Below are 27,156 nucleotides of genomic sequence, written 5' to 3'. Positions count from 1 at the left end.
AAAAGAGGATTTTTTTTTTGCTGAATTGAGGACAAGGCCAGATCCATTTCACAAAATGGGAACCAAATTATTATGCAATTCTGCTGTGTTACTCAGCTGCTATTAGAATGGAACAACTGGGCTTAGTCTTGTATCTGAGTAAATTTAAGAATTATGAATTAATATTTTCAAGCTTCAAGATAATTATGTTAACTTTGGAACATATTAGAAAGAACCCTTAGGTAATGCTTATTTTGAGATAGTATCTTTGGCAGAACCTGGTTACTTGGTAAACTGCTACCTTTGTGTTGTCTAGTATGAAAACAGGTTGCTGTATAATTTTAATTGCTTTTTTTTTAATCTCTAAGGGGAAGGGAAAAGGAAGTGATTAAAATTACTATAAATAAAAAAATTAACAGACTTGTAAAAGTGTAAAATATAAAACTGATTGTAAAGTTGGGGGAATTCAGTATTTCAAAATGAGTTTTGACTTGGCTACATGTTGTTGAATGTATTGAAGGTAATTTAAAGTTGTCTTGGTTTGGGTAGAATTATCTGCACAGAATATAAAAGCTCAACAAGCTAGGTAACAAATCAGTCAAGAAGAACTGAAGGACAAGTTTCTTCATGCACATGATGATCACATCTTACTCAAGCAGCATGCAAATGAGCAAGAAGAGAAAACTAAAAGGTATTGGGGTTAATACTTTTATTTTAGCATACAGTAATATTTTTGTAGTTTAAAACATTAACAATTTGAAAATGCTGATTTCTCTCAGAGCACTTTTTAAAGCAGTAGCAAAAATCATTCTTTGGAATGAATTACTTTTAATTTCAGGTTATGTCTGTATACGTATGTCTTTGTGGTGGACTGTATTAGATTTCCATGTACAGAACTACAGTGCTGTCTGTCACTTTGGAGCTGGTACCTTGTGTTCAGAACTATGCTGTTAGAGTGTTCTGGGAACTGTAGAAGAAGAGGGTGTAGAAGCCTAATTATTCATCAGAAATTTCATTCTATAATCAAAACAGTGTATACAGTGAGATTCCACCCCTATTATTAAACTTAGCGCTGTTTTGGCAAACCAGTGTGGGCTCGGCAGAAGTGTTCATGGTATTACTGCATTGCAGGAGGGCTAATTAATCCAAAAGCACCGTGGCTCTGTGCTCACATTGTGCTGTACTTTATTAAGTCATTAAGGTGTTGTCAGAAGATAAAAGATTCGTAAAAGGGCAGCTGAAAATACTGCTTCTGTAGATGGGACTATTTCATAATTTTTTAAAGTCCAAAGCATTCTTCTCTTTGACTCAGTACTCAGTGAAGCGGGAACAAATTGACCAGCATGACATAACTTCCATCTTTTCTGTCAGGCTGTTGTCGAATTCAAGATGGTGGAAGAGATTAATTGTTTGCTTATTCCAAAGGGCATTTCCTGTGTTTCTGTTAGATGTCTTACCAAATGCACTCATCATCCACTTAGGTAGCATTACATAGGATGTTCAGATTGGAATACCTGAATTAATACTTTATGGCACAGAAAATAAAAAGTGTAGTGTTTGCTAGAGAAAAAACTTAACTCCTCAATGTGAATTTCTTTTCCAGCATTCCTTGCCAAAACCATCTTAACTAGAAGTTTGGAATGAATTTGCAGTAGAAGAACATTGAAAAAACTCCATGTAAATAAAAAACCTGCTTATAGGCAAGTAACATTCTGTGACATCCTGAAGTTATTAGGGATTTTTTTTGTTCCACTTTTGTTCTTTTAAGTAGAAGCTTCTGTCCACAAGTACACAAAAAATAAAACAAGCCCCTTTAAACAAATGAAGCATGTCCTTATTTTCTGTTTTCTTTCTGGGCCTTCAAAAATAGATTTCCTGTAAACTAGATACAGGTCTCAAAGATGTGCAACTGACTTTGTAAAGTCCTGAACTAGACTGTCTCATCAAAGCCACCTTTTCTTTCTTTATATGCCAAGTTTTTTGCATTCACTTCTGGGTATGCTTTCTGTTCATGCATGTTACATCACCCCCATGTGCCCTCACTGCCTTTTGTTCTAGCTTACCAATGTTTATCAGAACCAAGGGAAATCAAAGGTACAACACTTGAGATACCAAAAGCAAAATTTGTATCCTTCTAAAGACAGATGACAACCATACCCTCTGTATCTAATTATATTCTGCAGCTAACCGTTCCTTCTCCAAAGCACACTGGAAATATTTGCCAAGTGTAAAATTGAGAATGGTAATGAGAACTGTTAAGTCTGTTTTTCCAGTGTATCTCCATCTATATATTTTAGCTACTTTAGATATGAAATATATATTTAAATCCCAAAATACTAGAAATTGTATATAATTGGAATGTTGCATATTATTAGCATTCTTTCAATAGCTGGATGTTCTGTGGAATTGTAGCTTTTATAGTATGCCCCACCACATCCCAAATCTGTAACTTTACTTAACAGCATGCAGAGGTTCCTATATAAGGTCATGCGTTAAAAATTACATTTAAGCACCATATGGAGTAAATATGTGTCCTCCCTTTACTAACCTTAAATGATAAGCCTTAGGAAACTGTTATTTGTCAGTGCTATAAAGCAGATTGCTGCACAGTGGTTTCAATTATCTTCAAAGAGTTCTTCACAGGCAGTAATAGTTATATCAAAACCTGAAATTTATTATTCAGGTTCTATGCTGAAGTCTTCACAGTGATTATGTTCCTTTCAGCAGAATGCTTTTTATGCTGACTTTTCACATTCTTTTTCATCTTTTTTATTATTTTCCCCAGAATGACCACCAAGTTAATACAGCTTGTTAATGAAAAAAAAAAAAGTCTGAACAGGTTTGTGGCGGCCCCAAGTGGCTCGGTCAGGCCTGGAGCTGGAAGAAAAGATTGTACATTGACAAGAAAAAGTTCATGAGCTTGAGAAACAAAATGAGAGCCTCCCCTTTCAGCTGACCAGCAGCTCCAGATTCCAGGCCACAGACCCATGTCCATACAGCTGTGTTCAATCTTTTATTAGCAGTGGTCTCAGAAAAGTGAGCAAGGCTGCTGGTATGCCAGAGCACACAAGGAAAGGTGTAATTCACATTTATTAAAAACAATGGTTTATATCCCTAACAATTGCTTCACTGTAGCAAGTCCATACTCTTTTTTTGTTCATCAGTGGCAATAACAGTACCTGTAGGCAGAAAGATTGTTCTTTCCCCTTGTTCTTGTATTTATTTATAGCAGTCATGATAACTTGCTTGCCTTTGAAGTCCTTATTATGAGATTCCACAGTAGTTGGGGTTAAACAATAGTTCAGATTTGAGAAGACAGTAGCTATCAGGCAAGTTTTCTAATAGTTAAAATCATTGGACTTCCTTAGTAAAACTCTACATGTTAAAGGGTTATAAAAGTAGTATGTGAAAAAGTTTAGTGTTTTCATGTTACAACAAAGTTTCACATCTGTAGTTTGTTTGCACATGTTTTTCTTTTTTAATTTCAAGGTTTCTTCTAGTTTCTTGATACATGTGTGCACAGCACTGCAGACTTGAAAAATCTATCACACGTGTGCACTTTGAAAAGCAAACACTACAGTTTTATACAGTTACAGGTATCTATAACAGTGCTTTTTACTGTTGAGACTTTATGCAGGCTCCCTCTCAGGCCTTTACTTCCTGTAGTTACATTTGGAAATCACACTTTAAAACTTTCATATTTCCATAGGAGCATTTGTAGAAGTAGTTTTACTCAGTTGTTAGCCATTACACTGAACTGATAATGTGTTTTAAAAAAACCCCAACAGCTACAGCCGTGATTCAACCTGAGTCAGAAGAATTTTCTCCTTAACTTCCAGAAGGTGGGTCAGGGTGGTGGTCAGTTACACCCTCACACCAGTCTTCATTTTTATTACATTGATTCAGGTATATGATAACAGCAACAACTCTCATATTTTTAGATAATAATTGTGTTTGTTTCTACCAATTTGCATCTCTAATCTATTTGTAGTGCAAGTTTTGAAGATTTTCATACACCTGTGTTTTTACGCTTCATATCATTAATTGGGCAGTTTTGTTCCCAAAATAAATTTGTTTGGTTTTTATCTTAACAATGCAAAAAGAGAGTGGAAATATAATAAATTTATTCCAGCCCAGTGCTACCAGATAGAAGAGGGCAACTTGGTTCTGGGAGTGCAGGTCAAATGTTGATATGCCAGAATGGGAGAACTTACTTTGGTATAAAAACAGATCCAGATCTAAGATGTCCTGTGCAGAACTAGGATTGGGACCACATTGATTAAGGCAGAGATTCTTAAACTGAAGGAAACATGAGGGGAAAAAAAAAAAAAAAAAAAAAGGAAAAGTTGTCCATAGAAGGTCCAGCTCAGATAACAATGTTCAGGAATTTCATAGAAGTTCTAGTGTGTCTGTCTGTTTTCTGAGGCCTTGTCCAAACCAGAGGGGATTCTGGTAATTTGAGTGCTCTGAATATGCAATTTCTTGAACATATTTTCTTAAGGTGAAGACTTACTAGAAATCTAGTAACTAATATTCAGAACTTGAACACAATAGCATTGTCTTCCATAAGGCCAGAGAATGCTTTCTGTAATATTCATTAAGCATAGACTATTTCATGTTTTTGTCTTGCATATGTCCTCGTCCTGCCTTTTAGACCAATGATAATAAACCAAACAGACTGATGTTGGGTTTGTGCTCTCTTTTTTTTAAAGAATACTGAACTCTTGGATTGCTTAGTCAGACACCTCAAATAATTTTTAGTGCAGATCAGAAAACATGAAGGACACTTATCCAAAAATAAAATGTCTGGAAAAATTCAGGAGAGCTTGGCTGTCTCTAGGGTATGAAGAGACAATAAAAATCCACAAAGAATAAATATACCTTACTGTATCTGCTTTGTGTTTGGCTGATTTAAAAATACCATAGCAAATTGATCCAAAAGATCTTCAATATAATTCTTGCAAAATTTAAGGTATAAGTTCATAATAGACAATTTAATGTTCATTACCCCTGAATGTGGAATCTAGCAATAGTAGCAAACTAGTGACCTTGTATAAGGGTAGAGTAGCAAATTAGGTGTAGTTGTGCAGTGCAGCAAAGTCAGGTAAACATGCATGCAGAATGTGTTTATAATAAAGCCTCTATTAGTTAAATCTTTTTTCTTTCTCTCTCTTTTTCACTTTTGCAAAAAATGCATGCAGAATTCTTCAGTTTTGGATGTATTTTACCTTTTCTGACTGTTTCAGTTTCAGACTGTTAACCTTTAACAGTTGAGTAACACAGTTGTGTTAAGGCTCTAGTATGGCATGATTCTGCAGTCCTTATCATTTGATTTCATTGGAAGTTCTCCTTGATGAGAAATATGTCATCAGTTCTTTAACTGCCTTTCAAGGAAGGGACCCCATTATTATGTGTGAGCATCCTTTTGTGCATCAGTGGTGCTACATAAATAATACATCACAATGTTTGCTGTTAAATTATTCACAGAGTCATAAGTCTCCCCTATTCAGAATTTCCTTTATATGGTTTAAATAGGTTAAAGAAGTTGTTATCATAAATAATGTCTCAATCTGTGCCTACAATAAATTCAGAAAATATTTTAAATATTTTTCATTATTTGAAAGTAATCTGTTTCAAAGAAATGTGCTTCATTTTTGTATGAACACTCTTATTCAAGTACAGTAGACAGAAACTGAAGATAACATCTAAATTCAATGTCAATGACCATATTTATGTGAAAACTTTTAAGGAGTCTGAAAGTAAAGAAGCACTTCAAATTCAGCCTAAAAAACTCTTCAAATAAAGCCAGGCTCTAAAGTAATGCAGATTCTTATTTATCTTAATCAAATAACTTGTATCCAAACCATGATACTTGACCTAAGTTACTATCTATGAGTTAAGTTCTGAAAGTATTTCCTTTATACTCTATTTCTCGTTTAAAACCTGATAGAAGATACGTTAATATTTGAGAGTTTCTGTGTTTGACTGAAACTACTAGGAAATAAATTGAAAAATGTCCATCAGTACATATGTAGAATAGTGTGTGCTCTATAATTTTGCCACCAGAATACTTTATGGAAGACTCTTAATCATCATGTTTTCCAAGTCATGTATTTTTATGGTGAATTTACAGAGCCAGAACTTAAAGGAATCCATGAACATTATATTTAAGACACTTTGATTTGCTTGCTTTCTTGGGAGTGTGGTGACTGCTGTTTAGAACAGTCTGTATGAGTTGTTTTATTGCACAAATAATCATACAGGTTTTATGCCATTCTTGTTTTTAATCTTTGTAGCTGCAGAGAAGGAACTGTCAATACTGGAATATTGGAGAAAAACCTGGACATTTGGGTGACCAATAAGGTCATCTTAGTTCATCTTTGTAGTTTATGTCTTTGAATTTTGATATTATTAGCAGCTTTTTCATGTGTTTGGTAAGAAAATGCGTGGCTGTTGTCCTGGTTCAGTGACAGTGTTGACATTCTTTAGGAGCTGTGTGGTACCACAAGGACTGGGCTCCCACCAATCTCTTTGCTGTAGCACCATTTGATGGCAGCCTGCTGTTAGATTTCTGCCAATCTTTAGGAGAACACTATTTATTTTGCTACATGTTTAAGAAGTTCTTGTGATTTAAATAGCTGTAGTTACCAAATAGTGAAGCAGCCACATTAGTCCACCATCAATAAGGAAGGCGGGTACTGGTTATCCTGAGTCCTATACCCACAAAAAATCCTGTAATATTTTAAAGCTGCCTTTGCAGCTTCACTGCAGTTTCTGTCTAATACAAGAGCTACATAACAGAGCTGAGTTGACATGCAGGACTCCTTGAGATGATTATTGTAATGTGGCTGCAATCAATTTTTTTTCCCCATATTTAACTGGAGAGTTTGTTTGGGGATTCTTTCAGGAATGTATAAATCTGCCTTAAGGGACAAACTTGGCCTATGGATTATTAGACTAAACACATTTTAAGTAGAAAATTTATCTACAATTAGCTTGACTGTTCGTAATGAAAAGATGGCTGAAACCACAGCCTTGTGATTTGATGTCCATGGTACACAGTGTGCAAGGTAAAACATTAATTCTAAATAAAATCATTTTGCAGGTAAGTATCTTCAAATTACTTAATAACTCACAGTACTTTCCAAAAATATCTTTAAAGCCATCCCAGACTGCATTTGTGAAACAGGTGTTTGCATGCTTGTGCTTTTCTTTTGTGTTTTGTTTAGCTGATTTTTTAATGAAAGAAGCTTATTTGCTCATCCGTTTTTAATTCCTTTGGCATTTTTTGCTGCATTGTTACTCTGGATTTAAACCTATTAGCTGTGTTACTTAATTAGATGTACATAGGTCTGTTAGATAGTACTGCACATTGATATTCTCTGCTTGGGACTGTGTCTTGGACATTAGTGTATTTGTGGTTGTGAACAATTAGCTGAAAAATCTTTTGTTTATTTTGCTAGACAGAGGGCAAGTGACCCTGAGAGGTTTAGTGGTGATATTTATTTTACTTGCTTGGTTTTCAGTTGGGAATATGAATAGGTAAAGTTTTTGAGCCAGTAATCCAGTAAATACAATAGTCAGGACTCCTTAAGAGTAGTCTCAGTATTGTATCCATGTCCTGTTCATATGGAAGCAAAGACAAGATGCAAGGGATGTGGTTTAATTAGACCTCAATTTTATTAGTTTAGCCATCTGGGATTTACTGGCATAAATTTGTACAGTGGAGGTCAAGATCCTTTCTTTAATCATTTCCTTCTGGTGTAAGTTGCTATCAGTGCCCCATTCCCACACAGCTGTTCCCCAGCCTGTTAGTGGGACTCCATTCTATATGCTTTTAATCCAAATGATAAGAGGTCTGGAAGAGAGATTGTCTCTTTGGTGTAGTTCAGACATTAACCCCAAAGATAATCCGTAGCTTTTTTAAGAGTCACTTTCTCCTTACTTCATTTTCCATTTCAGACTTTTAAAGCCAGCGCAAAGATGAGGTTTAAAGGAAGGATAGAGTTCATGTTCCTTATTTCTGCAGTTGTGGTACAAGGCATAGAGCTAGATCGGTTTGCCCATTAATTAATATTATTACCTCCAAAGGGATATTAATTCCTTTTCTTTTTCTGACTTCTATTCACACATTACTTTAAGGGATGTATTTGTTTTGGTGGAAAATAGTAGTTAATTTATATTAAATCTGTGTATAACCCCTATTTTTAAGTAATATCTGAATACCTGGGCAGATGTTCAGGGAGCAGAGTATACCTACTTGAGAGGGAGAAGCCTCTGTAAATCATCATTTTCTATTCTACTGGTTTGTGACCTAATTTCTAGAAAAACAATCCTTCCCAACAGTCTTCCTCAATTAACTGTGCCTTACCCAGGAAATCTGAAAAGATCTCAGTGTTCAACAGCAAGTGCTTTTTCATATTCCTGGATGCCATGGACATTTCTTAAGCATATTTTATTTAAATAAATAAAGAAATTGTGATCATTGTAATGCACTAATAAGTAATTAATTGTACATGCTTTCTCTAGCTCTTACAAGAATGGAAAAAGTAATTTTTCACTTCTGAATTTGAATTATTTGCTCCATATTATCTAAAACCTGTTTGAATCCAAAGCCGTTTCATTCACTGTTGAAAAAATAGTTAATGTTGACTGTCAGAAGCTATGGAGTTTACATCTGTACATCATAAATTTCACTATCATCTGCTCCTTTTTTTACTTAAAAAGAAAAAAAAAAGCCCCCTGCTTAAAAAAAGAAAGGAAAAAAAAGGGGCCTTTGAAGGCATCAGACCCTTTTGTTTGATGTGTGGAACAAGATTAATAAAAACGTGCCACTACATTAGCTTTTAAATAGCTAGCATGAGACAGTGCTGCTGTCTATACTCACCACAACTTTAATTTATGTAGATAACATGTTTTAGACACATGATAGTTTTAGCATTGAGTTAGGCCTGTTTCTTGGGGAAGATCTCAGATTTGTGATTGTGTTTGTCTTTTGTGTAAAGACAATTAACTGGGTAATATCAAAACACAATAGCATTTCATCTTTTAAAGAATAAAAGGAAAATATTTCATGTAGTCAGCTGGTTTACAGATGTGTAATCTTTGTAGTCCTTTATCTTGCTCCAGCGTGGCATTGTGATAGTATGTCCAATGCATCTAAAACTGATAAATATTGGAAGAGAAAATACCTTCTCAAATGTTAAGAATTTATTTGGATTTATAATAATCTATGTTAATACAAATCATCCTTAAATTTGTAATTGTAATCTTGGAATTGTAAGAATATCTACGTAAATATTAAATTATTTTCATGTAGTTGACACACCTGCAGCATGTTTGGGTATAAGCCTTCAGGTGTCACAAGTTGCTAAGATCCTTTTATTAGCAGAATTTGATATGCTTAAACGATAAGAAGAATTCAAAAAAATGGTATTCTGCTGGCACCAAACACTTCAGATAGAAAAGTGAATGGAGAACTAATAATCTCTTTAAGTATAGGATGGAAGTTTTTTCTGGCATGTCCTGTTTTATACAATAACAAAGATGTTGATGTATTGCTTAAAGCTGCTGTATCTTCATGTTTATTCACCTACGTTCTGTAATATCAATTCTAGAAGAAGAAATTCATTTCAGCATTGCACATTAAATCTCCCACGTTTTTGGAATTGAAAAAGCTATTGTAGAAAGCTGATTTGCAAAACAAGTTCAACTTTTCAAAACAAAACTAATATGATAATTAATTTTGTATTTTTAAGCTCATGATTTATTTCTTTTTAAATTTGAAGACTAAACATTTGGGACAATGTGAAAATTATCAAGGTCTGTAAAACTGGGTGAGAAACGCAGTTCTCTTACAGCAATGGAATGAAAATTTCTCCAGTTTCAAGAGATACGTGGAATTTGGTCAGTACATTTCTCTACTTTCATCACATAAGCTAGTATAAATGGAAAAAATATATACACATTTAGAATCAACATTAAGTACATGAAAATGAACCACATATTGCACTTTTCTCGAGCTGTTCCAAATGGCAGAAGGATTTTTAGTCTTAAATTTTGGGCTCTTTTTCAGAAGAGGCTAGGAAATCTTAGTGCTTTTATCTACAAAATAATCTAAGGCAGATTGTGAAGAATGAACTGAGTTGTCTGGCTACTGAAAGAGACTCCTGATGATTTAAAGGGAGAGCTTTGACTTACAAGAAAAGGGTACCAGACGCCCCTCACTTTATCAGTCTTTGATAAAATTAGGGAGGCTTGGCTGTTTTATTCTCAGTGATTCAGTTTTAACTTGTGTTCTTACGTTCATGGAAATTATTTTAAAGGGCTACTGTAAGTAATAATTTTCTTCATAAAAATAACCATTTTATGAAAATATCACCAGAATATGCAATTGCATGGTAGATTGTTGGTAGGTTTTAGTTATACAGCTCTTGCCTGCTTTTTCCTATATGTGTTTGGAGAGGAGCATGTGCATATGAAGGTGGTATGATTGGCAGCTTGGAAATGGGAGAGTTCCTGTAAGTAGGGGAGTCCTAACTGCAGTAGAGCTCTGTGAAGTATCCTGGCCTCATGGGCTGGAAGCACCAGGTATCCCTGTATCCTCTTACTGCCCTTATCCTTGAGTATTCTACGTCACACTTGTACCATTAGATTTTTGTTCCTTTTTGCCCCATGTTGTTTCATTTCTACCTTTTTCTGTGCTTTGCTTTCTTCCTCTCTTTGGTGTCATACCTATATACTTTCTGCCAAAGCAGCTCTTCTGTTAGCAGCTAAAATCTAGTTTTTCATAGGGTGAGCTATGTAAATTCCAGGGGAGACAGGTTTCACATGGCTTTTTGCGTTCTTAAATAGAAAGCAATAAGTAAACTGTTCCATTTTAAATCATATGGAACTTTCTGATACATTACAACAAACATTGAGTGCTTTTGCCTCTTTCTTGGCAGCAGCTGAATGGAAACATGGGCTTAGGACTCATAGTATTTGTAGACATTATTTCTAATATTTACAGTGAAAGGTGCATTTCAGAGAAGGATGAGTGTTTTCTCTTTTTTGTTATAAGAGAATGGATCCAATGATTTTCCCATTTCAAATAATTAGAATGTTTGAGACCTATCAACTAAATGTAAATAACTGTAAAATCCAAAATTTCTAGTTTAGATGGCACATAACATACTTATTACAACTACTTTGTAGGAAATAGTATATTGAAAAAACTGAAGCTAACTTTATTCTGTCTGCAATCATTAAGCACTATCTATATACACATATGTATTTAGCATAAATTTTCATACACTCATTTTATTAAACAGAAGATTGGCTTTTGGACTCTGTTGTTTCAGGTCATACATTGAATATTATTTACATTGAAATTCTTAGTTAATGAAGCTTTATTAAAGCATTTGTGGAATGTAGCCACTATAGTATTAACTAATGAAAATAGAGGTTCTGTCAACATTCTTCATTTAATATTAAAATTGGCTAAATGTGCTTTAATGTCATCCATTGAAATAAATGAAAGTGTAAAAGAAATCAGAAGTCCCTTTTAAAAGTACTGATAGTAGGAAAACAGAACTGAGTGTATTATGATTATGGAACTATTATATATCTACAATTAAGGGTTAACAGAGCTGTGGCAAGCTCTGTGATTACCATAACTGTGGTCGACATTCAGTTTTGCTTGCTGCTGTGGTGTTTTTTGGTCAGCATGTCTAACCACCATAACCACAGCAAAATCTTTTAATTGCTGAACAGATGTATTTCTTGGTTGTTTTCATCATGACTGAACTGAGGGTTTAATGCTCATGAGAGCACCAGGAGTGCCACCTTCCCCCAGCCATGCATGTGCTCAGTTACTTGGATCAAGAGTGTCTCCTGTTGACCACACTGAGAATCTATACATTAAATACTGCCAGGGAGTCAGACCACAGTTGGAATATGCTGTATTGTAGCATTCTTCTAGGTATGATTTATTTCGATTTTTTTTCGGGATATTCCTTCCTTTTCATAGAGCCTAAAGTACTTAAAGACCAACCATGATGCTTGCCAAAAGGTTGTGAACCAAATGAACAAGTTAAAGAGGAGCAGTTAAAATAGTTCCATCTTCAAGACAAATTGCAATCAGTAACTGTTTCAAACAGAGGGACAGAGGAGGTGAGGTTGTGGGAAAGAACTAGAATCTTTTACTTTAGGTAGTGCATACAGATAAGGAAAAAAGAAATGCTGGGATATGTTTCAGTGGAGGAGATGCAAGTAGACCTTTCAAAACTATTTAGAAGACTGACCTGCTACTAGATATATTTTTATCCTATTCAAAAGAAAGACTTCTGACCTAAATGCTGTTTGTATTTCACACAACTGTGAACCATACCCAATCCAGAGTACCAGTGCTTGGACAATATTTGAAGTTAAAGCATAAGACATCATATCAATTCTGGGTCTAAAGAAGTGGTTTATTAATAGAAAAAAAACATAATACTTGGTTTATTGATCATGTATTGCTAGTTTTTAGTATTCTTTGAACCTGATTTAATTAGAGTACAGTGTTGCATCTTACACAGCCATTCAAATCAATCACTTCTATTTCTTTGTCTAGTGACTGACAGACTTCTGTCACCACTAACAAGTTGTCCAGATACAGGGCTAAATGTCAGATGGGGAATGGCTTCTTCCCCATTTTCTTCAATGTGTAAGGAATAAAAACGTGAAAACTTACTATAATTTTCTTGCATTTTGTAGCAACTTTTATTTAGTTTTACCACCTGCTTTACCTATTGTAAATAAATGCATTTTACGTGAACAAAGTTTACCTCATAGCTATTTTCACCAAATATTTTAAGTGTTGTAATGCACAGAGAGCAGATATTCACAATTTCAGTATGTCATGTCTTTAAACCAGATCTTGCTGTAGTGAGTGTTTTGGAAGCAAGGGTGTGTTGTTTCTATAATGTCACTAAAAATATTTTCTATGCAAAAGCCATGCTCTAGCTAATACTGATATTCACTTACTAAAAGGGAATTAAAAAATATAGCACTCCAGGTTTTTATATTGTTTTGCATAAGATGGAATGTGATTAGATACTGTTGATCAACTGCAACATGCTACTCTCAGCTTCATCTAAACAGCATGGAAAAGACTTTGGGCCTAATGTAAATCCATGTGGATCTATCTTATACAGCTTCTAAGAGACAGTTGTATTACAAGAATAAATAATAGCCTGACACTGCCTAAAAATTATTTGTTATTTCTGTTAATATATTCATTGTAATTTCATTCTGTGCTATGAATTACTTGAAATTTGTCTCTTCATTTTAATTACAGGAAAGAATAAACAATCCAGAAAAAGAGAATGAACTCTTGAACAAAAACTATGATAAGCTGCATAAGGTAAGTTAGGGATTCTGCATACAGAAAATTGTATTCTGGTCCTTTTTTAATAGAACTTAATATACTGTGTGCTGTAATGTGTGTATATATAGTTTGTGCTTTTGCACACATGTAACTCTGGGCTGCTGTTCATTATATGACTGTATATGGAAACTCTTAGGTGCTCTGCTGTATTTCATCGCTCTGTTAAAAAACTTAACAGATTAAAACTATTTTTACTTAGGAGGTGCAACAGTTGTATAATCACAAAATTTAGAGTTTTGTGTGGAGGAGTTGGTCACTTGTCTCTCACTTAAGTTAATAGCTGGAGATTTCTCCAAAATTTGATCATGTCATAAATATTTCTGATGATGTTTTTGTTTATTCTCATTCATTTATTCAGAGAAATAATTCTTACTAATAACTCAACAATCTTGTCTTGAAATTTTCTGTTCTACTTAAAAGCATAATAGGATGACTTAAAAAGATATTTAACAAGAGGAATTGAAAATAAGCTTCCATTATAGCACAGTAATCTATACTATGGTGTTTCTTTCCCTAAAATGATCTGTCTTTTCATATACTCTCATTTAAACATTGATTTGTTTTTCATCATTCCATGTTATAGGTATCAATAAATTAGAAAGAGAAGGATTATATAGTCACCATTTAATGAACAGCTTTTTTGGTTGCCTATTTGAACAATGCAACTTTACTAGAGCTTACCTGGGCTAGTAGTAGATAGGACAATGTCCACAGATGCTACTTAATTAATCATTTTTTTTTTCAATTTTTAAATGGAGTTAAAGGTTCATAAACCCATTCTTTGCTAAATTTATTTTTGGGAAAATTTATTTGACATTAATAGGAATTTTGCCAAAACCAAGACTGCAGAACTGGATCTGAAAAGTTTGCAAAGAACAAGTATGAATTTGTCAGTTGACTCTTATTATTTAGTCAGTATCCAAGAAAACAATTCATTTATATGAAAGGTTTGGAGGAATTGTTTTCATATGACCTTGTAATGCAAATCTAGCCATGCTTAAAGTCCCTCCAAAGGAAATGGTGCCAGATGTGGTTGACCATTATAGTTACACAGATGGCTTCAACTCCAGTGGAATACAGTAAATATGAAAGAAATTCCACATGAATTTGAGTAAATGTAATCTTAAAATTTGAAAGAAGAAAGCAAAACACGTGGACTCAATTCAAACTGACATAAACATTAGCATTATATGGGTTCGGATAAAACCTGTCTTCTAAAATGTTTTTCATTTAAACATCTAAATTCTTAACAACCTTAATAATAATGTTTAATGATTTTTCTGCCAGCACAGAAAAACACAAAACTTATACCTGGCTGCATTCTTATGTGAAGTAATTGTACCTAAAGCTGATGAACTGACATATAACTGGATGTTGTGGTCATTCAAACTTGAAAACATTTTCAGAAGTGTGGAAACTGACAGTATTTCTTTTCTTTTGAAGGGACTTATGTTTTCCTTATGGAAGTCAATCAAACTCTAAGCAATTAAAGAACACACTATGTCTTCTGTATCTTTGCAATACTGTGGAGTCGTGGTGGATTCACTGCATTATATTGCTTGCATATTACCTTCAAAATTATAGGAGAGTGATGCATGTATTACTGCAGGACTTAGAAGCTCTGCTTTAGTTCATGCATGCTGTGAAAACAGTCACACTTTAAAATGCTCTGTGCCTAGAGAACTGTGTACATAGGTTAGCTATTGTATGAGAAAAAGACAAAATACAGAGATATACAACTTTCTAATGAATAATACATATCAGGAACATAAACCCTATATACTTTAGAGTTTACAGTTCATGCTGTAAATTTTATTTCTTTAATCTTAAAGTCATTCTTCAAATATTTGAGATATAAATGCACTCATAGATACTCAGAACTCAGTCAGCATGTAGAGTTTGAACCTATGTGGGCCCTCCCTTCTGCAGCATCTCTTCCTCCTCTTTTTTTGTGATCAAGACTTGTTACACAGATCTCTTGAAGCAATAGGTGGATAAAGAAATAGATAGTAGGAGATTTCTAATACATTGATGTATGTAAAATACAAAGTTTTTTGGCTGAAGACTTGAGGGACTGACTTTGTTTTGTTTACAAAACTCTACAATTACTGATTTTTTATAGAGTACAAAAGTGAATAAACTGTTTTGTGCCTGGTGAAGATTGACATTTTTTCAGTAAATAGGAATGCAAATATAGTAATATAAATGTAACACTCACTGTCTAATTTATATGAAAACTAAGCTCTGTCTTTTTGCTTACTGAGAATTACACTGGAAATTATATAATGTACTTAGTTTTAATCTGAGTAACACTTTTTGTTGTGGTTTCAGCAGTTCTAATTCTGTGTCTATGCAATCCTTATTGCACATAGATTGGTAGTTTACAAGTAAATAATGTGTTACAGGCAAAGAAGTTATTCTATTTTCTTGGGCTACCTCTGTTTTTTTTTCTTTAAAGTAGGAGAATGATTACTTTAAATGTGCTTCTTAATCAGTATCAGAATTGTTGTTTTACAGTATGAGAAAACTGTTGTCACTTTGTGGTCAACATTTTTCTTTGAACAGGCAACTGACTTTATGCTCTGCATGTTTCACAGATTTAAAAAAAATCAGGTGGATGATCCCAGTTCTCTACATTAAGAGGTTTTGTATGCGGAAAGAATGGTTTTGTTAGTTGTCAGTCGTTGAGGTTTGGAGTTGTGGATTATTCTGGGATATGCATCTGAATTCCTTTTCAAGTCCCACAAATGTTGCATGCTGCCAACTTTTTGACTTTGGATCTCTAAATTAAGGCCAGTTCCTTTGCTCATCCCACAAACTCTTTCATGTTTTTTAACCGCAGCCTGAGAAAGGCGCCTTGGTTTCAACAGCAGCAGACCAGCATGTGTTTACTTAATTCCTAAGACATGATGACAGTGGTCTCTGTGCCACTAAAAGCTTTTTTCTTTATTATTTTCTGTTGAAGCTGATTTCTAAAAGTTTTTCACATGCCATATGTTTTATTACAGTGTCTTCTGTATGACCCATGAACAGCAATGGAAATCAAAGGAACAGCAAATGAAACTGCAAATTGCTAAACTAGAGATGGCTATCAAATCTGATTTAGCAGACAAAAATACAATCCTTGACAAGATCAAAGTAGAAAGAGGTATTTTTCTGAAAAAAATCTAATATTTTCTCAAGATGTGAGGTCATACCTATGTTGAAGTTCAGGAATATTGTCCAGAAAAGTGTAGTTTCTATTGCTGGTGATTTCAAAGGTGCCTTTTAAGTGAACATTTTTACAATATCTAAGGTTATGACTAGCTATTAGATACAAAAATTGACCAAATACAGATTATATGCTGAATGAGGCTCATATTTTTTCAGCTGCATTTATTCTTTTTCTCTTGGGTTAATACTCTTTATTCAGTGTTTCTTCTCTCTTTCAATATAGATATTGAAAGCTCTTACAGAAAAGAGGCCCACTGGACTGTCTCCCTCAAATTACAAGCCACTATTCTATTTACTGTACAAAGTTACATAAAGCCTATACAGGCCCTTGGCCATATTTAATTGTCTTTCAGCTTCCTTAATTCAGAAATGTTTAATATTTTCAGTATACACTGATTTTTATTTCCAGATGGGTATAGTCTACCGAAGAGATTATTTCATATGTGGTTTCCTCATGCTGTAGGACAACTTCTCAGTGAATATTTAAGTCTTTGCAATCTCTTTCTGTATCTCAACACTGTGTTATATACTGTAGCAATATATAAAATTTATAAAAGAAGAGCACAGGCCAGAAGTAACCTAAATATTTTTAGACTTGATTCTTCTACTCTGTAATTTTTAAAAAGTGTATTTCTATGAACAATCTAATGGAATGGAGTGGACCTACTTGTTGTGAATAATTCTTCTTATGAGTATGACTTCAGTTCATCATGTGCTTACTATTAAGATTCTGAGTAGCTTTATTGGCATCTAATACTAAATTGAACATTTAAACATTTTCTTTGACCACAGCAAACATTTGCAAAATTGGCCTTAAGTTATACTAAAATAAATAAAGATACCTTAAGCTAGATTAATATGAAGTTATGACATACTGGCAGTCATTACTGATAGCTTGATTATATAATGCTAAATTTAAAATTATATTCAGAGCATGAAAATATCATGGGCTGTACTATTATTTGATTAAGCTGAATTTGAAAAATTCAGCAGTGCTTGTCATCTTCTGTCCTTCCAATAGGCCTAATGTTTAAGTGGCAATCTTTGCCTTCCCCACATTGACACTTGATAGCTTCTTGTATTCCTAACTGTATCACCAGGGTACATGTTCAATTGCTATTAAGTTGCTGCAGCTTGCATAGATGTTCTAATACCCTGCAAGGCCTGTGTATCTAGGAGCTTTTTATCATTGCTACTGCAGAGGTAGTCACAGAATCACAGAATGGTTCAGGTTGGAAGGGATCAAGGGGGATCATCTCACAGAATCATAGAACATACTGAGTTGCAAGGCACCCACAGGGTTCATGAAAGTCCAGCTTCTGGCCCTGCACATTTTGCTCTTGTTTGGATGGAGTTTGTTATGCCTTCCCTCTAAAAATTGCCAATACATGGCAGAGGGAAACCATTAATAAATGGAGTGACTTCAGCATATAGCTAAATAGGTATTGTGAACAATTGGTTTGGCCACCTTAAAGAAGCACTATCAAAGGTTTTGGCAAAAGCCGGGTTTAATGTGAATTTGTGGAAACATGACTTTACTGAGTTTGCTGGCAAGGCTCACTTACTACACAGATTAAACATACAAAGGAAGATTAAATTAGAAACAATTTGGAATGATTTATACTAAAGTCAGGAATGCAAAGGGGGTAAGTGTGCCAACATATGGATGCAAAGATAAGGGTGCAAAGAGTTTAGCAGCACTTAATCACTGAGTATTTTAACATTTACCAAGCACTTCCATAGGGTTCACTACAATTATAACAATGACTTGGCTGTAGGTATAAGATAGTAACATTCACACCATAATCAATTTCCATATACAGGTAAAGTGATGTGTGCACCTATGTGTGTACCTATCAACCTATGAGATTGGGTTCATTGAATAAATTACATCAAATCCCTTTGTGCTTCCCAAAAAACAGGGTTTAGACCTCAAAGACTCTGGAAATCTGTGGGTGGGGGTTGGCCCAGCCTTTGCTGTCTGCCATGGTCCTTCCAGAGTGGCAGATTTGAGGGTGGGTGAGCCCTGGGAGGTGCCCTGTGCAAAGGGAGGTGCTGGCACTGCTGCAGTTCTCCAGGAGAGGACGACAGGGCCTCACTTCTGTAGGGGCTAACACGATTGACTTCACTAAGTCATCACTGGGTTTCCATCCCTGCAATGTGGTATCCATTGATGAGGTGTTATTTTGTGTAATTGAGCTCAAAGGGAGCTAAGGGAGTAAGATTACCTCCTAATAAGTTATGTACCAAAGATATTTTACCTTCGAGAATGTTTGTACTGAGTTGCAAGACTGATTCTTTTTTATATTACATTAGTTTGCTTTCGAAACAGAAAATATTGTATAATTTAGTTGTAAAATTGCTAACTGAATAAGATAATACTGGAGCAGGTTCTTTTGGTTTTGTGGTTTTTTGGTTTTTTTTTTTTAACTAAGTCTTGTAGAACTGAAAAAGCTGAAATATAAATGAATCTGGAAGTCTTAGAGGCTGTATATATGTTGACAGGTACCAAGTGATTATAATAGTTATGTTTTCACAAATATTCATCGTTAGAGAATTTCTTTTTACTGTATCAATTATTTGTTACTGCAGTTGACAACTTCTCATTGTTTCCTGTGCTGCATAAGCAATACCATTGTTTAAAGACATAATGAAGATGGGCCATAACTCTTCAGGTTTTGAACTTTAGTAAGTTTTACTGTTCAAGGGATGTTATAAAGACTGTGAGTTTATCCTTTTATGTAGCATATGGGACAGGAGGTCAAGCAAGAAAAGCTAGCAGATGATAAGGTGGAGATGGCTGAAGAAATTTAACAGGAGACAGAAAAGCTCTCACATCTATCAGAGGAGCAGTTAGCTGACCAAACATCAATTACTTCTGGAAATGAGAGAGAAATAACTGAAGAATTAGAACCAGAAGGTAGAATTCATCTTTATGAATAAGTAACTGTATTTTGTTAATAAATCTATGTTTCTTTCCATTTTCTTAAGCATTTCTTACTAGCAGTGGGAGCTGCCTCGTTATGAGAAGCTCCATGACAGAAATTATATTCTGGTGTACTTTATAGCTGAAGCTGGGTAGTGGATATGGTGGTGTTATTTTCTTCCCAAATGGAAACTGTATCATAATTGAATGCAAAAATCTGGTATCTGACCTAGATTCATAAAATATTAAAGGAAACCTGGCTTCTATTTTAAATGTCTTTATATTTTCTCTTAGAACTATGCTGTTCTAAAGACTATTTTAATTAATATTCTCACTTTTTCTGCAGATAACAGCCAATGCTGCTATTGCAAATCCTTTCAGACAGAGAGTGGGGTAGTATGTCTTATCATATTTGTGACTTAAAGTTGTTAGAGGCAGATTTATTTAAAGATTATAAAAGACAGGTCATCCTGTTCCACCTCTGAGCTTAAACTGTTCATCATTGAAATAAACCAAGTCACAATGCCAAGTTTACAGTAAAAGCACAAACAGAATGCTAAAATTTCATGTTCATTTTTTTGTGCTTCTGCATAAGAATGCATTAGAAAAATTGGAAAAAACATGATGTTGAATCCCTGTTGTGTTTATAAGTAATTTGCTTCAGAGAATAAAAACCGAACATGCATTGAAATAATCCACCTGCATACAGAACTATTTTTTTATTTTTAAAAAATAATAAATTATTCTTTATGTGTGCATGGTGTTAAACATAGTCAAGGAAATCCACAAATTCAGGCCATATTTCTCTCTAAAGCTAACAGTTGTTCCTACCTCAATTCATCACTGGACTTATATCATTCCGGTCCTCAACTTTCATCTGGGAAACACTACTTTTTTATTTTTACAAACCATAAAAAAATACAGTTTAGATGAATAAAGATCATTGTTTTGCAGGGTTAATCATCTGCAAGGAAGAGATGATTTGCCTGGAACTTATTCTTCGTTTTTTAGTAAAGCACCTATATTGGTTTCAGGTTCGTCAGCAAAACTCAGATAGACTACAGTAAAGGGGTTTAACCACATTGATTCTCCCAGTGTTTTTCAGATCAAGGTGATAGTGCTCTTGAAGCAATAAAATCTGACAGAAATGACTGTATTATTTAAATTCCATTATCCAGTAATATTAAACAGCTGAGTCATTGCTCATGGCAATTATTTGGCCAGACTTTAAAAAAGCCTTTGTAAAACCTAAGAGTTCTTTTAGGTTTAAAAAAATATTTTAAACCTCATGCTGTCTAAGTAGCTTTGCTGTTATCTAACATCAATTTTCAGTAAAGTTATATATGTACAGTATCACATTGCCTCAGTGTACTTCTTTTCTATTATTATTTGTGGGCAAGTGCACTAATCATTTTCTCTTGATTTATTCTTAAAACCAGCAATTAATTACCACAAAGACATATATAAAACAATAAGATTATATTAATACAAATTTGGAAAATTTTCTTTGAATGGTATTTCGGTAGGATAGTTCTGAAAAAACAAACAAAAAAAACCCCAAGAATATTTCATACTTTTTGATCTAACTTTGACTGAACAATGTTAAAAAATATAAAACTAGTATGTAAAATTGATGACAGTACTTCTAACAGTTAATACTTCTCTGATCTGTTTTAGCCTTCTTTTAAAGGACCAGGGCTGTACTGTTAGATCCTATCAGACTTCATGGTTTTTAATGTTCTGCAGTGTGATATCCTAGAGGTAGCTTTATTTTTTTTTTAAATGCTTTTTTCAAGGCTGTAAGACATCCTAGAAAGCAACTAGCAACAAGAAGCAATTCTTTGTATGAGAAATATAGCAGTTGTTTTTTTTTTTAAGATGTAGGTTTCTTCAGAAAGATGCAGAAGGTACTTTTGAAGATGGAATTGCATTGTTTATATGTATGATGTTAAAAAAATTGTCACCTGTAATTCTGAGAACTAAAATGAGTGCTACTCATCTCTATTAAGTCAAAATATAATATACTTGTTCTATAATTTTCTAGTCATATATTTTATTTTATCACAATTTTTTAAGAGAACTTAAATAATGCGAGAACTTTGTGTTTCGATTCATTTAGGTTCATGAATTCATCAATTTCTACCTTTCTCCATTGATCTGTTCTTGTGGTAACAAAAATGCATGTTCATGAAGGGTAGATGAAACAGTAAAACCTCTGAACTATTAAGAGAGCAGGTGTATTTGATACAGATTGGATTTTAAAAATATGCATTGGTTGATACAAATTCTTGGGTTAATTAAAGAATACAGCCTGTCAAAATTGTTACTGAATTCATATTTCTTTAAGATTAAAAATCACTGCCTTTTATCTTTTGAGATAAATATCCTGCTGGTAATCAAACACTGTAAATAAAACTTGTGATTTTTGGAGATTGTTGTGCTAATTATCCCCTAAATCTGAGTTGTATGCCAAAATGTTTAAGCCATTTAAGATCATACTGAGGTTTTTTTGCATGTTGCAAATTAGACAGTTCATGGTTATTTCTTAGATATGTTGATCACAAAGGGTATCTAACAGATTTTCCAGTACTTAACTGTACCACTTGCTTCTTTCTCTTTTCTTCTTGTCTATGATGTATGATTAATCATAGATTACTTCATTTTGTTTCATTTCATTTACAACATTTATGAGCTTCACTTTGTCGGTATGAAATGCTTGTCCCCTTCTTTCCTTTCCAAAGTGGCATAATTAGTGTTAGCATCTTTTTTAACAGGCTACATAAAGTTTAGTGGCTGGATTAAATCAAGTCATTAACATAATGTGCTATACAATTTGCCCCTATCTCTTTTCGTTTCCAGTACATCAAAGTGCCACAGAGTGCCAGTGTAATTGGGCCTTGCTAGCTTGTCAGGTTCAGTCAGGCTGATGGCTGCTGCTTTTACTAAAAAGCTTCCAGGCATGATAATTAATAGAGAAAAGAAGTCTGAGAAATGTAAAAGTTTGGACAGTTCTCTATGAATATTTCATACATTTGAATAATCAGAAGTTAACATTATCAATTTGATGTATAATACATTGATTAAAAGCCTTGTTTCAGATCCTCAAAATAGACATCAAAACTAGGAATTTGCATTTTCTGTGGCATGGTCTTTATATTAAAAAAAAATAAATTAAAAAATTATTTCCTCTTCCATCCCCTCCTCCTTTGCACTCCCATGTCTACACAAAATCCTTACAGAAAATTATATAGCATTCAGTTTTCACAATAAAATTTATTGCTGTCAGCTTCCAGGTTTTCTTAAAATGTGCCATGAGACAATTACTGGCAAACCCAATTTGTTTGGTAGTGGTTCTGGTTTTTCTGTCTTTTTTTTTCTCACAGATACCATAAGTGCATTCTCTTGCTCTAATAGCAGTGTACTGATAGCAGCCATTACCTGTACCTGTAAGTTATGATCTGAAGTTGTAACTAATTTTGACAGGAAAATCTTTCTTAAACAGCAAAAAAAAAAACAATGTCAAGGGCTCATGGTTCTCCTGGTGAAGGGCTAAGGTGAGAAGTTGTAAAGCTTCAAGTTTATGTATAGCAAAGCAATAAAAACTATTCCTTTTATTTTGGGGGTTTTTTTTGGTACAATTACTTGAACAGTGTATTTCCACCTATGTGCCAGCTGTATTCATTTAAAAAAAGGAAATTATTTGGACATTACATTGCAGTTTTAAATTTTGGCTGATATGATTCCTCTTTACACTTATTTTCTGCAGGACTTGAATGTGTTTGGTATACTTCAGGGAGATTTTTGAGTGTTCAGTGTTTTTTTCCTCAACCTGGCTTGTTTTATAAATACCTAATCTGAATTTAGAGAATTAAATTTCAGGGTTTTAGTATTACCCTGTGTTACTGAGTTACTGTGTTACTCCATTCTACCGTGCCAGAAATACTAATCCTTTGTATTCTCCTACTCCCTTATAGAACTAACTTCTGTTGCTTTGTGTTGTTGTTCTGTCAGAAATTGGGGAAATAAAAGTGCTGTACCACCATATTTAATAAAACAATAAATAAAATCTATGAAACAGAACCATCTTATCAGAGTATGATAACAGTAACTTGTTAAACTTAGTAGTCAGTACTTTCAAAGACTACTGAATGGTCCAAGATTAAAAAGAACCATTTGCCATTCTCTGTCTTTGAGGTGGTTGTTTGCTGGGGGGTCACTAAAATCCAGAAACTAAAGTAAAAGAAAGTTTAAACTATCCAGGAAATACCTAAGCTGTGTTTTGCAACTGATAAAGTGTGGGATGACAGAAGTTTGAGTAGACACTATTCTGAAATGATGGATTTACAACTTCTATCTACCCCTTGTCAAGTACACTTTGAAGTTGTAATTGAAAGCATGTACTGCTAGTCATTCTTTGTGATAGGAGAAATGAAAGAAGAGGGAGAAATAATACCAAATAACACCAAACAGCAGCTTTTAAAATTATTGAAAACTACAGAATCTTAAGTTATTGCCCATTATTTTTAGGTAACAAATAAAACTAATTAGTCAGAATATGAAATTAAATAGAAGGCCAGATTTAAGGCTGACCCTGTAAGCCCACAGGAAAAGCATCAGCAGGAGTAATTCAACCTAGGTGGTAATATTTTTTTTTTTTTTTTTGAGGTTATGGCTACAAATGCTCCTTAATTGCTTACTGGAGAGACTATTTTTCAGAGCTTATGGACATAGGAGTAAGTTATGGTGACTTTGCAAGTAGAATGTATTGTTCTAACTGGAGGTCTAAAAGGCAAAGAATGGGATTTTAAACTGAGTTTTAGTTGGATTAGTTGTGATAAATGTCATCAAGCATAATTTTTTTCACATTATGCATATTATGAGAATCAAGTTCTATTAATCTTTGAAGGTCTGTATTGTTCTCACACAATTCTGTATTGACAAGGGGAGGATACAGTATCAAAAACTAAGTATTAAAACTTTAATGAAAAATCAGCCACATTAAAAATATGCAATTTGATGCAGTTTTTCACTACAGATGCACTCCTAGCAAATAAAGATGCTATACTGACAATTCTGCCTCCTTCCCATACTAAGAGGTACTTTTTTTCTAAACGGATGAGCTGTCAAATACAGATCTTTGAAATTTATTTTTTTTAATCAACATAGAAGTATGTGATCTACATGTAGAAAAATACATGCACAGCTGTATATACAAAGGCAGAAATCCTATTATATTTGTCTTGGACTAGATTTTTCCATAATACTGCTACTTATTTAATCTTACTTCTGTAACTTCAGTGTACAAAAAATGTACAGGTATTTTTTTCCTCAAGGAATTTTCTGCCTTTAATGCTTTTTTAACTTAAGAATTATGCTTCTCTTTGAAATGAAAGGTAGTTGTAAGTTTACACAACCTTTGAATTTCTTAATTATGTGACTGGCTGGTATCTGTGTAGCTAACTGGCTTTGAGATTTGTTAGAGTTGTGTTTGGTTTTGATTTTTTCTGATGGATCAATAAAAGATTAGTGATTAAAAATTTAAAAAGTGAAGTTTTCTCTTTGAGACAGTCTGCAGGAGTAGGTGTACCTTCATTTGGGATAGCAACAATATTGCTTATGAAGTTTTCCCAGCTTCCTGGAGAGAAAATAAATTTAGAATTATGCAAGTTTGTATCTCACCAATCAAAAAGGTTCAGTTATATTTCTATATTTTTATAGTTTTATAGTTTTATATTTTTATATATATTTATATATTTATATATAAATTTATATCTATTTATATATTTTTGCATTTGTTCATCCCTAGAAACAGTTTATCTTTAAAATCTGTTCATTGTGGTGTGCTATGGGTTAGGTGCAAAACCAAATCTTTAAAACCAATTCCACTCTTGAGAAGAATCATTGAACAATTTCATGGTTTTTCTTCAGAAAGGGTGTAAGGCAAGCTGAAGAGAAAGCAAGCACTATGCAAGTGATCAAAAGTTCTATTATGAGCAAAGTGCAAATATGGCTTCATGATCAGATATGTAGTTGTCATGGTTGTGGTGGGAAAGCACACTTCCCTCAAGAACCTTCTATTTTCTAAAATGTTTGGTGCTCTATGCCTAAATAGAAATTGTCATGTTGGAAAGAAAAAGAGCACATAGCTGGTACATGACAGATTTACATAGAGAGTCAGTACTTAATCATTGAATTGGCTCAAACTGTAGCAAGTAGTTAATGCCTTTGAAGATCTTAAATATGAATTTATGCTGGTCTGAAAAATGATGAATCTGCATTAGATAGAAAGGCAGCAATGAGAGTTCCCTTCATTGTCACAGATAGATCTTTTTGTTCAGTGTGTTAATTCTAGCAAGGGCTGAAGGGGCTGCATCAAACCTTGTCATGGTGCTGATCTCGGGTCATTACATTCTCCTTGGCACATGGCAAAATAGTGATGCTGGGAGGAGATTGTATGTGCCTTTCCCCCTTCAGCAGGGATCCAGCTCCACAAGAGCAGTTCTGCAAGGAGAGATCTCTGCCCCAGCACCTGGAGACAGTCTAAGGTGTGTGCACTTTGTTAAAGTCCCATCCATGTGGAGAAGGAACAGGGAGCATTTCTGTATCTCTCTTCCTGTTCTCACAGCTACACCAGTATAGGGGAAAGGTAAAAACAGAAGATGTTATTCCTCACATGAAAAGTCACTGCATACAGCATTAGAATAATTTTTTTTGCAATATGTATTTTTATGTGTATATGATTCTGTGTTGCCCTGTTAATCATAATTATTTAATGAGTAATGTTTGTGTCTCTGTACACTTGAAATACATTGATGTTCCTGTAATAGCATTCTTTCTGACTCTGTTCTGACATTGTTAATAAGATGATCACAGGAATTCAGCACTTGATAGAGGAAGGGGGTTCTCATTCAGTAATATATTTGTTAATCAATATTCATAGTGATTGAAATATTAATAGCAAATGGATGATTACTTTTGATTATTGGAGAATAGTTTACAGTTTATCTTACATGCTCTTTGCTTGAAATAGAAGTGAATAAGTGGACTCTGGAAATAAATATATAAAATGCTAAGGAGTAAACATGGGTTTTTTGAGCATTAATAGATATAGGATTCAAGTTAATCTTACAGTTTAGAAGTTCCCTTTATTTTGAGTTTTTCAAAGCAATATATTAGTTAAAATTGTGGATGTAAAAATAGGAATATTGGTCCTATAAGCAAAGTATTTTCAACTCAGCTGTTCTGTGCAGAAAGCATGAACTTATTTTTTAAAGCACTTCTGTGGGATACTGTTGTTGAGCATTTGAGACAGTTGGAATTCTGTTTTTCATATCAAAGTGTTAGCCTTTTATTGTAACCAAAAAGGAAATTAAAATACAGAATATACAGCTGCTTGAAGATGACAGTCAAGACTAATTACAGAATTCAACCAAGGGGTTTTAACTCAGAAATCAGAAAGGTGAGAAAGTTTGAGATCTCAAATTTGGATGTAATGTCCAATGCATTTAGTACTTACCCTAATCCTAAATCTTTTGAAGGAGTTGAGTGATTCTTCCAAATCTTTGGGTAGCATTAATTACAAAGAGTCAGTGTTAAATAGTAGAGAAACCATTTTGGCATAGACTAA

General features: G+C 33.9%; 1 protein-coding gene across 6 annotated transcripts in view; it reads left to right on the top strand.

Moving 5' to 3' along the window:
* Nucleotides 1-27,156, top strand: part of LOC110484420 (protein fantom) — a 49,274-nt gene that overhangs the window by 4,578 nt on the left and 17,540 nt on the right. For 3 of the 6 annotated variants that reach the window (XR_013340752.1, XR_013340754.1, XM_077786332.1), the window contains exons 4-7: nt 529-670; nt 1,583-1,679; nt 13,301-13,366; nt 16,399-16,538. Coding sequence is in view for 1 of the 6 variants with exons in the window: in XM_077786332.1 (XP_077642458.1) it covers nt 13,350-13,366; nt 16,399-16,538 (157 nt within the window). In the remaining 5 variants the exon portion in view is untranslated. Of the gene's footprint in view, nt 1-528; nt 671-1,582; nt 1,680-13,300; nt 13,367-16,398; nt 16,539-19,348; nt 19,384-27,156 lie in introns of those variants that run through there. The other 3 variants (XR_002467753.2, XR_013340755.1, XR_013340753.1) reach the window with 3 other exon arrangements.

Source organism: Lonchura striata, chromosome 13 (genome assembly GCF_046129695.1).
Source record: "Lonchura striata isolate bLonStr1 chromosome 13, bLonStr1.mat, whole genome shotgun sequence".
Taxonomy (NCBI): domain Eukaryota; kingdom Metazoa; phylum Chordata; class Aves; order Passeriformes; family Estrildidae; genus Lonchura; species Lonchura striata.
This window is presented reverse-complemented; position numbering and strand designations above follow the sequence as displayed.